At 55.3% G+C, this 13,405-nt stretch overlaps 5 protein-coding genes across 5 annotated transcripts; all 5 read left to right on the top strand.

Annotated features, from left to right (window-relative positions):
• Positions 1–264: 264 nt before the first annotated feature.
• Positions 265–1,656, top strand: PHYSODRAFT_531371 (hypothetical protein; the record flags this gene model as incomplete). The annotated part of the gene is made up of 2 exons (XM_009540143.1): positions 265–600; positions 649–1,656. Coding segments are annotated over 2 exons (1,344 nt in total), but the record flags the coding sequence as incomplete, so codon positions are not given.
• An 883-nt stretch (positions 1,657–2,539) lies between these two features.
• On the top strand, positions 2,540–3,835 carry PHYSODRAFT_307413 (hypothetical protein; the record flags this gene model as incomplete). The annotated part of the gene is made up of 1 exon (XM_009540144.1): positions 2,540–3,835. The coding sequence occupies one exon, from the start codon at positions 2,540–2,542 to the stop codon at positions 3,833–3,835; it is 1,296 nt and encodes a 431-aa protein (XP_009538439.1).
• A 546-nt stretch (positions 3,836–4,381) lies between these two features.
• PHYSODRAFT_405964 (hypothetical protein) lies at positions 4,382–4,988 on the top strand (the record flags this gene model as incomplete). Its single annotated transcript, XM_009540145.1, has 2 exons — positions 4,382–4,448; positions 4,723–4,988. Coding segments are annotated over 2 exons (333 nt in total), but the record flags the coding sequence as incomplete, so codon positions are not given.
• A 2,912-nt stretch (positions 4,989–7,900) lies between these two features.
• Positions 7,901–8,086, top strand: PHYSODRAFT_407633 (hypothetical protein; the record flags this gene model as incomplete). The annotated part of the gene is made up of 1 exon (XM_009540146.1): positions 7,901–8,086. A coding segment is annotated over one exon (186 nt), but the record flags the coding sequence as incomplete, so codon positions are not given.
• A 2,037-nt stretch (positions 8,087–10,123) lies between these two features.
• Positions 10,124–12,948, top strand: PHYSODRAFT_319859 (hypothetical protein; the record flags this gene model as incomplete). The annotated part of the gene is made up of 3 exons (XM_009540147.1): positions 10,124–10,164; positions 10,625–12,880; positions 12,921–12,948. 3 exons carry the CDS (start codon positions 10,124–10,126, stop codon positions 12,946–12,948), a joined length of 2,325 nt encoding a protein of 774 aa, XP_009538442.1.
• Between the last annotated feature and the right edge of the window lie 457 nt (positions 12,949–13,405).

Raw genomic sequence — 13,405 nt, forward strand, 5'->3', positions numbered from 1 at the left:
TATCAGCTGAATATACATTCCCACGTCAGAGTTACTCTCAGTAGATGGAAGTTGCAGGGTAAAACACGCTCTATTGTACGGGTCCTGTGTTGTTTACTTAGTCGCACTTTGTTAGCCCGAACTACAAAGTATCCGCATAGAACATACCATGGTTGCGGCCCCGCAGCGCATCTTGGTCCCCAAGCCCGCCAAGAAAAAAACGCGTCTTCACCGGGAGGACAAGGACACCAAACGTCCTTCAAACTTTTCCAGCAAGCCCGAGAATACGGCCAATATCAGGCGCTGATGGACGATGACAGCAAGTCCGAGTCGGATGTTGCCTCGGTCGCCAATGGTGACACTGGAGACGAAGATCAGGACATGGGACCAGACGACGCTGGTTATGCGTTCCCGGACGAGGAGGTCCTTACGGACCAGGATGTGGTGATGGTCGCGGAGGAAGGCGAGGAGCATGCTTTGACCGAAAAGACGACTCCACCGGACACGTCTGCAGCCGAGCAACAGCGGAGTGCACAGCGCGCCAGTCGCCGCCAGCGAGCCGTGGCAGATGCAGTAGAACGCACGGAGTACGTTGAGCTGGCTGCCTCACGTATCTCCTCGGTAAGGTCTTCTTCAGAGGCTCAAAGGGTTTCTCCAGCTCCTGCTCAGACGGCCTCCCCAGTATCGAGCTATCTTGGTTCATCGGCCCCATCCCAAAGTCCACCTCCTGCGCCTACACCAGGTTCGGAGGCTCCTTACTCTATCGTATCCAGCGCATCGGATTTGCCTTCGGACGAGCTTGCTCAGCGGGTGCCTGGGGGAAGGAAAGCCAAGCGTCCGATGCGAGCCAGGCGTCGGACACCAGTGTTGTCTACGAGAAAACCGTTCCCCCCCCCCCCCCCCCGCACGAACCCAACACAGGTCAATTACTGGCTGTCCTGGTTTCAAGGCAGGGAGGTCAACGTTCCTGCTAACGGGCAGTGTGCGATTCTTGCTCTATACGCGACGGTATCGAACCAAGAGCATGGCAGTTTACCACTTACCCCGGAAGTAATTGCTGACGCCACCTTTCACAAGCGGGCGATCTATGCGCTGATGGTGGAAAACTTGCAGGCTGACTGCAAGTTGGGGATCCTGGACCCTTTTACGGAACTCGACCGCCTGAACCCGGGCTGCGAGCACCCCAAGACTAAGGAAGCGGCGATCGCGATTGTGTGCACCTATCTTCTTCATGAACGTCTCCGGTCGGTCGATACCCGAGTTCCCAGCACGAACTGGGTCAACCCTCATGTGCTGAGGACCTATGCTCAGTACCTCCGGCAGCCATTGATGGCCATGGACGTCGATGTCCACGGTGACGGACATGTACAAATCTACACTTACCAGGAATATGAATTGGAGACACCGGGCAGCTCTGAACCTCTGATCCACGAGACAGGGAGCTACACGGCGCTGGAAGATCACGACGCTACGGCATATCTGCGCATGTGTCGGAGGCTTCATGTCCTCCCCATGATCTTGCTGCTCCGGACGCACGAAAGTCATTTCTATGGAGTTCATCATGGAGAGCTCTTCCTGAAATGGCAAGCGGAAGGCGATCCAGCTTTGCGGCCGAGGTCGCGCATCCATTTGAGTGGCGTGACGGCCTCCTCACCAGGCCTGCTGACGTGGTGGTGAGGAACATTGGGGAGAAAAGCCGGACGCAGGTCGGGTTTGAAGTGCAAGTCGGAGGGATCCCGCTAGATTTGCTCGACGATACCGAAGATACCAACAACGCAGCCTCACTATGCGGCAGCGCTTGGATGTCGTCCATCTCCGCATGTGTTGGCCGATTTTGGATGACTGCGAGTATCAGGTGGACGAGATGGAAGTCTTGATGCATGAAGCGGAACGCAGGATTTCGCCGCTGCGGGCATGGACGACTACGCAATCGGCAAGAGGATTCCCGGGATGGCCGTCGGTGCTGAGATGCCTCCACGGCAGCGTTCTCAACCGAGCGGTCAGATCCACGCACGCGTCTATCAGGCCGTGCTAAACGCACAAAGTCCTGACGAACTGACCCCAGCGCTGCGGATAAAGCTCCAGACCGCCCACCATGACAACACGACGGCTATTAGTAGGTGGTACTCCGAGGTGTATGAGCCAAGATGAAGATCGCCCGGCTGACCTCCGCAAGCTGAGCCAACAGTGGCTAGAAAATGCAAATGGGCCTGACCTCGGGAACAATTTTAAGATGGCCGCGGCTGATAGTGGGTGGGCATCCCTCAGTGAATGGCTGGCGGATAAATACCTTCGGGGACAACCGCGGTCGATGCCGGACTCGATATGGACCACCCTACACGTGTTACCACATGTTGTGCGGCAGTGGGGAGCTACGCCAATGGGGAGAGTGCCTCTCGGTTCCTTAGCGCACTGGTACGCATGGTGGAGCAATGTTGTATGGGAATTGGACAAGGAAACTGGGGAGCAGTGATCAAGCTCCACACAGGCCTGAATTGGGATGAGCTGACGGACACATCGAAGTTCCGTGCTGCTCTTCCAAGCCGCAAATAAAGGCACAATGTGCCACAACACCTCTGATGCAATTTCCATGCGGTATCAGAGGGCCCCGCTTCGAGAGGGGCGAGGCATGGATACGCTAGAGGGGGCCAGTGCTGGGCCGCGGGCTATTGTCGCGACAGCACAGTCTCGACAGCGTCAAGTAAGACAACGGCGTCTGGGCGACTTCTTTCCTATCGTCACAGGCGTCGCGAAGGCCAAGCAAACGCGGAACCGGTTCAGAGCGGACCGCCGAAAGCGGCTCATGCAACTCCGAGAAGAAGAAAGGGTGGTCATGGACCCGCTGGGCGTTCGATCCACAGGACTGCATCCTACAGACCAAACGTTTGGCTGCGTTACGCAAAATGTGAATGGTTTTGGAGCTCGGGCCTCCGACAGGGACGCCTGGTTCCGCAGTCTCAGAACGCAAAGTGATCATGGAAGGAATGGAGTTATTCTCCTCCAGGAAACGCACGTGGAAGGGCCAGAAGTAGTGAAGTTCACGGACTTATTTGCCTCTGGTTGGGGTTTCCGCACCGGTCCTCAGTGCCCCACCAGGTCCTTCTGGTCGCCAGCACTAGGAAAAAAAGCTGGTGTCGCGATCTTGGTAGACCCTTACGGGGAGTTCAAGGACGTGACACCATGCCTAGAGGATCAGTGGAGCCAGCATTTCATGGCGGTCAGAGGACACCTAAATGGTCGCCCGCTGGTCGTCATCAACGTGTACGCGCCTCATCAGATTCCCCAACGCGAGCGATTCTTCCGTCGTTTAGCAACCATAGAACTTCCGAGTGACGCGCTTGTTGCAGTGGGTGGCGATTTCAACTGTACGCTGGACGAGGAGGCTGACCAAAGCTACACTACGCGCGCGGGGGCGCATGATTCTATTGCTCTCAGAAATCTGCTCGTGACATGGGGCGTCATCGATCCGGTAGCAGCTGTCAGACCCAAGCAATGGCGGCCGGATCAACTTCGCCGCCACCATACCGAGACGCACACCTATCACTATCCGGTGGCTGGTCATGGGGACGCTTCATCCCGCCTTGACCGCTGGTACGTCAACAGACTGCTACGTGCATGGGTCGTCGGCTGGGAAGTCGTCGCCCCTGCGGTCTCAGCCGATCACCACGCTGCCAAGTTGCATTTACAGCAGCCGGACGACCCAGTCCGGGTACGCAAGGCGGCAACCGTACACCCACCTCCTCGTTTTGCTGAAGACTTAGTCAAACAACATACGCAGGGACTGCTCCAACAGTTCCTGGAGCGCGTGTCGGCTGACGGAGTCGAGGCTGGGGAGATGGCCAAGTGGTGGGGCTAACTCAAGCTCCGAATCGTAACGGACACTCTTAAGATAGCTCGCCAACGGAGGCGCACCAGGCGCAACACTTACCGCCAAAAGCTCCGCCGACTTCGTAACCAGCAAGCCCGCATCCGTGAGTGTGATGATGGCCAACCAGTAACGGTGGAGACCGTTACAGATGCACTAGACGCGCTGACGCTCGAGGATATCCACGGCTCGACCCCGGCGGCCCGGCTCCGAAGTGCCATTGCTGACTGCCAGCGAGCGAGGGCATCCTTACATCAGCGCCGCCACTTTGCTGCAGCAACTCATTGGGAAGGGAAAACTACTCGGGACTTCTTCAGACGCATCTCCAGCAAGTTCACGGACAATACCATACACCGCCTCGACCCAACCCCCGGTTCGCCGGTACGAGGGGTGCACGATAAGGCGGACATCCTTGCTGATGCCTGGACCCCCATACTGCAACAACACGTGACGAACGCGGCATCGCAAGATGCAGTCGCCGGATGGATTGAGGACGTCGCGGAACCGGCGAATGAACAAGTTGCTGTAGTGAAGGAGATATCGACAGCGGAGATCGAGGCGGCAATCGCGGCCTGCAAAGAGGGGAAGGCGTCTGTCCCTGATCGTCTCTGCAATACAGACAACGACTTACAAAGCCGGCATGCCTAATGCCATCCTCCTATATAAAAACAACGACAAATTCCCTCCCGTCAAATCTGTAAAACTGTCATAAAACACACGGTGTGTTGCATAAAGTACACAAGAAAGCATATAAAGTACACAAAACCAGATGGTATACAAAGATGAAGTCATTTGATTGAATCTGATTGGCTGGCTTGCTCATGTTAAGCTTTGCTTGACTTCGTCTGCCGGCTTTTTGTGTCTGCCCGCTTTGTAAGTCGTTGTCTGTAGCTGGTACCGTTCCTACGCTGATCAACTGGTACCGATCCTGTCAGTGATGCTCAACAAGTGGTACGCGGCAGGAGTGTTCCCTGAGTCCTTTCTGGAGGCGGATATATTCTGCCTCAAGAAGTCAGGGGATCTGCATAATCCTTTAAACTACCGGCCGATCGCGCTCCTGAATACGGACTACAAGATATTTTCCAGAATCCTAGCGACAAGAAGAGTGCGAGAGACGTTGGACGACCGAGTGCATCCTCACCAGAATGGCTTCGTCCCGGGGCGGACGATCCACGAGACCTTACACATCTTTGAAGCCGCTCAGCAGACTGTGTCTGTAGATTCTGCTCAAGACGGAGCGCTGGTCATGCTGCTAGATTTCATGAAGGCCTACGACTCGTTATCCAGAGACTTCCTCTTGAAGGCACTCCAGCGCCACGGGTACCCGGAGCAGTTCATCCAGGCGGTTGGGGCTCTGCATGCTGGTACGACTGCTACGGTTTTGGCTAATGGTTTTAAGTCTCACAGAGTCGAGGTGACGAGCGGCATCAGGCAAGGGTGCCCCCTTGCACCGTTACTGTTCATTTTGGCGCTCGAGGCCTTGTACCTGGAGCTCGATAGGCGTCCCGAGTTACAAGGGGTCAAGCTCACGTCGGAAGGTGGAGAGGTGGAGATCAAAGTGGCCGGTTATGCTGACGACACGTCTGTCTACCTTTCATCTGTATCTCAAGTGGAGGCGCTCTTGAGGGTCACCACAGAATTTGGGGCAGCATCTGGGCTTCTCCTTAACCACAAGAAAACGATGGTGATTGCACTACGGCCGGACGGTCCCGCAGGGGACGCCTGCCTGCCACATCCCCTGCGGTTCCAGGAGCCTGAGCACCAAGGACGCTATCTCGGTATCTTTGTTGGAAGCACGAGGGACCCCGAGAGGACATGGAGCATGGCAGAGCGACAATTAACCACCAGATTGTATATGGCCAGTCAGAAAACAACAACCGTCGACCAACGCAGCTTGATCGCTTCAGCGGTCATTATTCCCAAGCTGCTATACATCGGCCAGCATGCCTGGCCTACAACTGGCACGGTTAATCGGCTGACGACAAAGATCAAGAATTACGTGTGGCACGGCGTTTTTACCTCAGAAGTACAAGGGGCGAAGGCTTGGTTGGATGCGGATCTCGCAGCCTTGCCCCGGACCCAAGGGGGTCTGGCTGTGCCCGATCTGCGTGTGGAACTGATGGCGATGGCTGCAATCACAGTCTCAAAGTGGGCGGTCCTCGGATCTAATGTCGATCATATCGTCGGCGACATCTTAGTGTGTAAGGAGCTGATACCTGGTGCCCGTGCTCCGGCCACCTTCGTGACCCCAAATGCAAGAGTCCCACTGGTAGGCGGCATCCGCCGTCGTTCATCTATGTGGTCAACTGGGAAGGCCATCGTTTCCACGGCAGGTGGCGCTGCTGACCTTCCCGCTCGGGCACCGATGGTTTCAGCCTTGTACCAGTTGGCCCGACATTTCGGATGTGTCGATCTTCAATGGAACGGCGCAAGGCTAGTCGCCGACGGGGCAGCTTTACGGTCGACTACCTGCCGTCTTTTCCTCTTGGCTGAAGCTGCCGTCCATGGCCAACAGTGTCTGGAGTGGCTTCCCTACGCTTCAGTGGTGGATCTTCAGCTGATCGATGGCCGAACAGGAGCTATCGCCAACCGGACATGCTTTCGAAGCTTGCTTACGTACGGTGACCGGCTCCGTGATATCATTCACTGGAGATGTCATGGAGCTGGACTTATCACATTCACCCTGCTATTCCCCCGCAGAAGACGTACATCGGCAATTCGCAAGAGGGTGGAGGCCCTCGTTCTACTATTGGTCACGAATTACCCCCGCCTATTTTATCGAGGTGGCTTCAGCTCGGAGCTACGGATTGAAGCAACACCAGCGGACCACCCGGTGCTCGGGAGGATGACTTCCAGTTCGCCACCATCTGTACAGCTGACGTCAGGATCGAGGGCTCTCTCACGGGACCACGTTATCAGCAGTCATCCTCGACTGTCTAAGTTCGTGTCCGCGCAAGTCGGGCCCGAAATTCGAGTTCAGTATGTACATCTGCACCCGCGTGTCAGTCGTCTGGTCTGCTTATGGGTGGGTAATCGGCGATGGATCAAACCGCGTCGACATTTTCGAACTATTATTGCTGCTGCATCGCGGAGGCGAGGCTTCGCCAGTCGAGCGCGGCGCCAACAACACTGGGAGCGGCAAAGGCCTTCGGCTGCGACAGGTCTCTCTCACCTTGAATGGTCACGGATCCGGCGCATTGTCGGTCTCAACCCGTGGGGGGAGCAGCTCCTGTTTCGGCTCAAACACCAGGCGCTATCGCCATACGATCGCAGTCGTCAACAAGTTGGATGTCCTCATGCGGTGTGCGTTCGGCAGGACCAAGTGGATCTCTACCATGTATTCTGGAGTTGTCCAGCAGCGGTTCGGATGCGCACGCGTTTCCTACAGAGTTGGCTGGCATTGGGACTGCCTACGTCGGGCCTGGAGGAGGCTGTCTTTGGCCTCACGCTGCCAATGATCCCTGCGGGGGTATGGACAATTGCGCAGCAGCTCTTCCCGACCGTAGCTGGCCTCGCGCTGGACAATCCACTGTCGCACTCACGCGGGTGATGGAGAGCTGCTGGAGAATCGGAGCGGCCCTCTATTTTCACGCAGTGTGGAGGTGGCGAGTTGCTTTTTTCGACCCGCTCAATAATGTCATTTGACTATCATCTGGATATCTTCAACACTCGACTGCGGCACGGATATGCCACTGTGCACCTCCACATTGCCCGGGGTCCACACGCTCCTATGCTTGACCGAGCGGCACAAGTGGCGCGCAAAGCGCTTCATTCGATTCCGGCCGTGCCAACCCCAGCACCCGTTGTTGGACGTTCGAAGTATCTCCTCTTTTTTATGGCGGCTCCCGTGGTAATCCCGGGCCTGGAGGGAGTGGAGCGGCAGTGGTTCGGGTCGGCGAAGGGTGGGGTGTTTTCGAAATCTGCTGAGTTATCAGCATGTCATACGCGGCACCTTCCACAACGAACAACATTGCAGAGAACATGGGGCTGCTTATGGGGTTAAAGGCCTGTCATCGCCACAATTGGAGACCACTCCACGTGGTTGGGGATAGCAAAATTATCATCCATCAACAGCAGAAGCGGCGACCACCAAAGGCTAAACACCTCACTCAGCTATACTGGCAAAGTCGGCGGGTTGCGGATCAACTGTCGGTGATCAGCTGGCAGCATCACATACGCGATTTCAACAAGATGGCCGATGCGCTCGCCAACCTGGCGATGAATACACGGCGTAGCATGCAATGTAAACCCACTCGAGTCATCGGCTCCGACTCGATCTGGGAAGATCTTCATGCCTACGCAGCCAGTGACGTTGGGGCACTGGCTGGAGCACATCAGCGATGAGAACGCTTCGGGGTTCGGGGCCTTCACACCTTAACGGTTGGGGGCAGCCCTGAGTGTGTAGCCACTAGGGGTAATAAAGCAGGGAGATCGGTTAGAGACGACCTCCGTCAAGGTCATCGATGTCGTTAGCCACGAAGTTAAGTGACAACAATGTACCTCAATGTCAAAACAAAACAAAACAAAACAAAACAAAACAAAACAAAACATATCATGGTATCTAAAAATCCGTGTTTATTGTGAATGTTGTTAAATGTCATGGTAGGGTAGATCGAGCTACTGTGCTATCTTCGGTATATGTCTATGTATCTGCTGTTTTATCAGTTTATCATCGTACAATAGTTCAATGTTACTTAGTTATAACATCTACATTCTGCTTTGGGGCTATATATAAACCTCAGCAATAATCAAAGTATGAGCTTCGCTAATCCTGTACTTAGGATTATATTTTGTGCTTGTGTTCTTGTATAAATACCGCGTTTACTTCAGCATGCTGTATATTCCGTCAAATATAGTTGTAGCCGCGGGCTGCGCTAACAACTGCGTGGTCTACTTCAAAACTCATTGTTTTAGACGTGGCTATGGTTTATTACTCTACTACGCGGCGAACATTACCATTTTAGTGTACCACCTGCACTACAGTAGGTAAGATATAGAGAGTTCGCACTCGTAACTATATAGTTATAAAGTCACGTTTGCCCTTTGTTAATTCGGTTTCCTGCGTGTATATCCGCCCCATAACACGGTTAGAAAAGGAATCCCAGCGTAAACTATAATAAAAGGCTTCCACTCAGTGAATATTATATACTACCCCACTAACGCATTCTCCTAACGCTACACATTGTACCTTAAAGATATACGAAACGCGTTTAAGCAAGTGTAGCTAAATATTCCCCCAAGATGAACACAGAGCGCCGCTGTAGCTATAATACTTAAGTATCTACATTCCTAAATAATTACAGTAAAAATATGCTATGCGTGTCAGTGAACGCCTCCCACTATATGTACGCGCACTGCTGTCGCTTACTATGCGCTTCAATCCGTTACTATGCGCTTCTATCGCTTACTATCCGCTGCTATCGCTAACTTATGCGTTACGATCGCTCACTAGCATACCAATTATCGTAGCATGTGTTTATATGAAGCAAACCTCGCTACAGCGCTATTATACTAACAGACCGCGACCCCACTGATAGCTGCTACTACGCGGTGGGCCCATTTTAATTAATAGCAGGTGTTCCGAAAAGTATTATATTAGGCCAAGCGTCACGGCGGGGGTGACGTAATCGCCCCCGTTCCGCTCGCCTCGCCGTGTTATTAGTACATAGTTGTAGGGCGGGCCCTGCGGCCCGCTAGAAACGCACGCGGGTGCCGCCTTCGCTGCGCTCGGCAGCTTGGAGTGGGGCCGAGGCTGTCTATGTACGATTATGTGGACCACCTTATTATGTTGTCACGGGCTTCACACGGACTTACGGACACACGTACAGATCTCTCTCTTAGGTGTTTGGAGAGATTCTTGTGGTTTGTATAGGGGTCTGTATGGACCATTTGATTGGCTACCCACGCACATACAGTTATTAAGTCAACTGGACATGTACAATACAATAAAATCATTGCAGCCAATTTTCTAATTGTAATTGTTGACCCCAATTTTATCAATAGTTTTATTGCAATTTTTATTTACGCAACGCTGATGAATGACAACAGGAAATGGGCAAACACGAACGCAGGACAAGAAATCCTCGTGCCTTCCCCAATCAACTTCGCTAAACTACGGCGTATATGCATATTCTACATATCAAACCCACTCCTCTTGCTTTCGAGGATGGAAGGGGGATTAGAGGTTCGGCTACAAGTCCAGTAACACCTTATATTAATACATCAACATTTTTTATTATTAATACCGCACTGTTCATAATGCTCTCGCCAGGAGGCAGAATGGCGAAAGCCAGTTCCTGTGGCGAGCTGCCTCCGGCTGTGTTCGTTCATGCCGCTGCTGCGTTGCAGTCGATTCTATGATCTCAAAAGTAAAGCTTTTCAAGAAAGTATGCTACATGTACTTCATTAAGTACCCCGATTAAGTATCCATCGTCAAGTCTCCAAACATCTGTAAACTTTGGAGGACCATTCTGTTCCGCCGTTGCAGCGACGGTCTATGCAAAGCAAGACCTCTGACGACCAACAACTGCCTCGGCGCCTCGAGCTGATACCTCCGATTTGCACCACCAGCGCCGCCGTCCACCATTTTTAACTCAGTGGAGGAGGAGCGGTCGCAATGACGGCCATGCGAGGATACCCCAAGCTCTGAGTCGTCAACCCGGCGGCATCGTGCCAGGCGCCCGAGGAATGGATCGAAGACGCCGAGTCTCCGACGCGGCTGCTCCCCAACACCGGGACGCCAGCTGATCCCAATGTTAAGCCTGAACCAAGCAGCGCCAGCCGATGCGGTGGCCAGCAACTGGAAAAGCTCACCAACTCGCTGCTGTACGGCGTGGTGAACTCCATCCGGGCCATCCCCACCATGTACGGCTACGCCGTCATCATCTTCAGCCACCCGACCTTCGGCGCCTTCATGCCCGCGCTCTCCAAGCTCGTCATCCTCTCCAGCGCCGTCCACCAGCTCATGTTCACGCTGCTCAGCTCGCTGCCCTTCGCCATCGGCCAGGTGCAGGACGCCGGCCTCATCTTCCTCAGCGCCATGGCCTCCTCCATCTGCAAGGACCTCGGAGACGACGTGTCGCCGGAAGCCAAAGTGGCCACCACCATCGTCACCATCGGCATCGCCACGGCCTCGCTGAGCGTCTGCCTCGTCGTCATGGGGCGCTTCAAGCTCGCCGCGCTTGCTTCGTACCTGCCCATGCCCGTCATCGGGGGCTACCTGGCCTTCATCGGCGTCTTCTGCCTCTACGCGGGCCTCGCGCTCAGCACGGGGCTCGTGGTCAACGACTTCTCGTCCATGCTGCACGTGCTGAACGACGCCCACAACGTCCTGCTGTGCGTGCCGGGCTTCCTGGGCGGCGCGACGCTGCTGCTGGTCTCGCAGAACTTCAAGAACCCGTTCGCGCTGTCGACGGCCATCATGGTCATGCCCGTCCTCTTCTTCCTCGTGCTGGCAATCGGCAGCATCTCGCTCGACCAGGCGCGCGACAGCGGCTGGGTCGACCCCGTGGAGAAGACGGCGTCCGTCTCGGAGCTGCTCGGCCTCTTCGACCTGGACCTCGTGCACTGGGCGCAGGTCCCCCAGCAGGTCGTCACGTGGCTCGGCATGGTCTTCATCGTCGCCATCTCGTCCAGCCTCGACGTCGTGGCCATCGAGATCGACATGGGCAGCAAGCTCGATATCAACCACGAGCTCAAGACCGTGGGCTGGTCCAACGTCGTGAGCGGGCTGCTCGGCGGCTACACGGGCTCGTACATCTTCGGCCAGACCATCTTCACGTGCCGCTCCAAGACCGACTCGCGCGTGGTCGGCGTCTGCGTCATCCTGGCGGAGCTCGCGATCGTGGCCGTGCCGGTGTCCGTCATGAGCTACGTGCCGCGCTTCTTCCTGGCCGCCACGCTCTTCTTCGTCGCGCTCGACCTCATGCTCGAGTGGCTGCTGCTCGCCTACCGCAAGATGTGCGTGCGCGAGTGGGCCGTGGTGTGGCTCTCGTTCCTGGCCATCAACCTCGTGTCTCTGGACGTGGGCATGCTCATCGGCGTGGGCGTGGCCGTCGTCAACTTCGTGCTGAGCTACGTGGAGGTCCCCATCGTGAATCCCTGTGTGGGCTCTTCATCTTCTTCTTCTTCTTCGTCGTCGTCGTCCGACATGCAGCTCCAGGCGCTCGCATCGAACACGGTGCGGACCCGACAGCGCGGCGCCATCGCCCACTTCGAGTTCAGCGGGTATCTCTTCTTCGGCTCCGTGGTGCAGATCCTCGAGGGTGTCCAGAAGGGAGTCTACGTCCGCAAGAGCACTACCGATGTTGCTACTGGTGCTGCGGACAGGCAGAGCTTCCTACCGACACGCGCGGCGCCTCACAGCGTCTCCATCGAGTGTTTGGACGGTACGCCAGCGTTGAACGCGCACGCTTCGCCGACCGAGTTTGTTGTCATGGACTTCGGCCGCGTCTCCGGCATGGACGCTACGGCAGCGCGAGGCGCCTTCTTGATCTTCAAGAAGTACTGCAGGAACCGAGGCATCGCCGTCGTCTTCGCCGGTGCGCTCCCCAGCATCCGCACGCTGCTGCTCAAGAACGACATCGCCGGCGAAGAGAGCTTCTACGACAGTGCCGAGGACGCCATCAAGTTCTGCGAAACGCACTTACCAGCAAACAATACTTCCGATGACACGGTTGGCATACTGCTACAACGCGCCCTGAAAGGTCCCGAGGACTCGCGACCAGCGCTCGACGGCGTCGGCCACTTCTTCCGGAAGGTTGAGGTTCCAGCCGGCTACGAGTTCTACCGAGTGGCTCAGTCTCCACACTCGTTCTACCTGCTCGCCCGTGGTCGAGTTGCCATCTTTAAGAATGCCGACAGCAGCATTAAGGCTAACAAACCTCTGGCGCAGCTGATGACGGTCCGTCCGGGCTCCATGTTCGGCGAGGTGGCATTTTCCAGCCAGCAACGGCGACACACTGCGGCCTCTGCGATGGAGGCTTGCACCGTGTATGAACTGAGTCGCGAGCAGTTTGAGGCCATGAAGGAGCAGACGCCAATGCTGTCGATGCGTCTTCGCGACGTCATCGTGCAGTCCATGGCGCTGTCGATCACTAACCTAACGCTCGCTAATGCTGGGCTCCTCGCCACCGAATTGTCCGAATAAATATAAGGCGCATTACTCTATTGCACTCTTCTTCTTGTTGGTGGTGGTGGAAGATCTCGATGTCTGCGTTTGGTGCGCAGTGACGATCCTTTATCAAGACGGTATTGTTCAGCTCTACGCGGGATGATTCATCGCGCGCCGATGTTTATCTGAGCGCAGCCACATATGTAAGGTTGGTTGGTACACGTGTGTATTGAGGTGATGACTTGGTCCAAATGAAGACTGCGTCTACAAGCAGTTGTTTGTTTCGATTGTTCTCTTTCGCGCAGCTACTGTGCGGTGCACCTCTTATCTTGTGGTGTGGCTTGAGCCAAAGTGAAGAGCCAAGAATTCGGCATTTCTAACAGCTTTCTCTTCGAACTCGGGAACAGTATGAGTGGAGTGAATCACCACCAAAGCCAGAGTTTTCGTTG

Source organism: Phytophthora sojae (assembly GCF_000149755.1).
Source record: "Phytophthora sojae unplaced genomic scaffold PHYSOscaffold_14, whole genome shotgun sequence".
Classification (NCBI taxonomy): domain Eukaryota; phylum Oomycota; class Peronosporomycetes; order Peronosporales; family Peronosporaceae; genus Phytophthora; species Phytophthora sojae.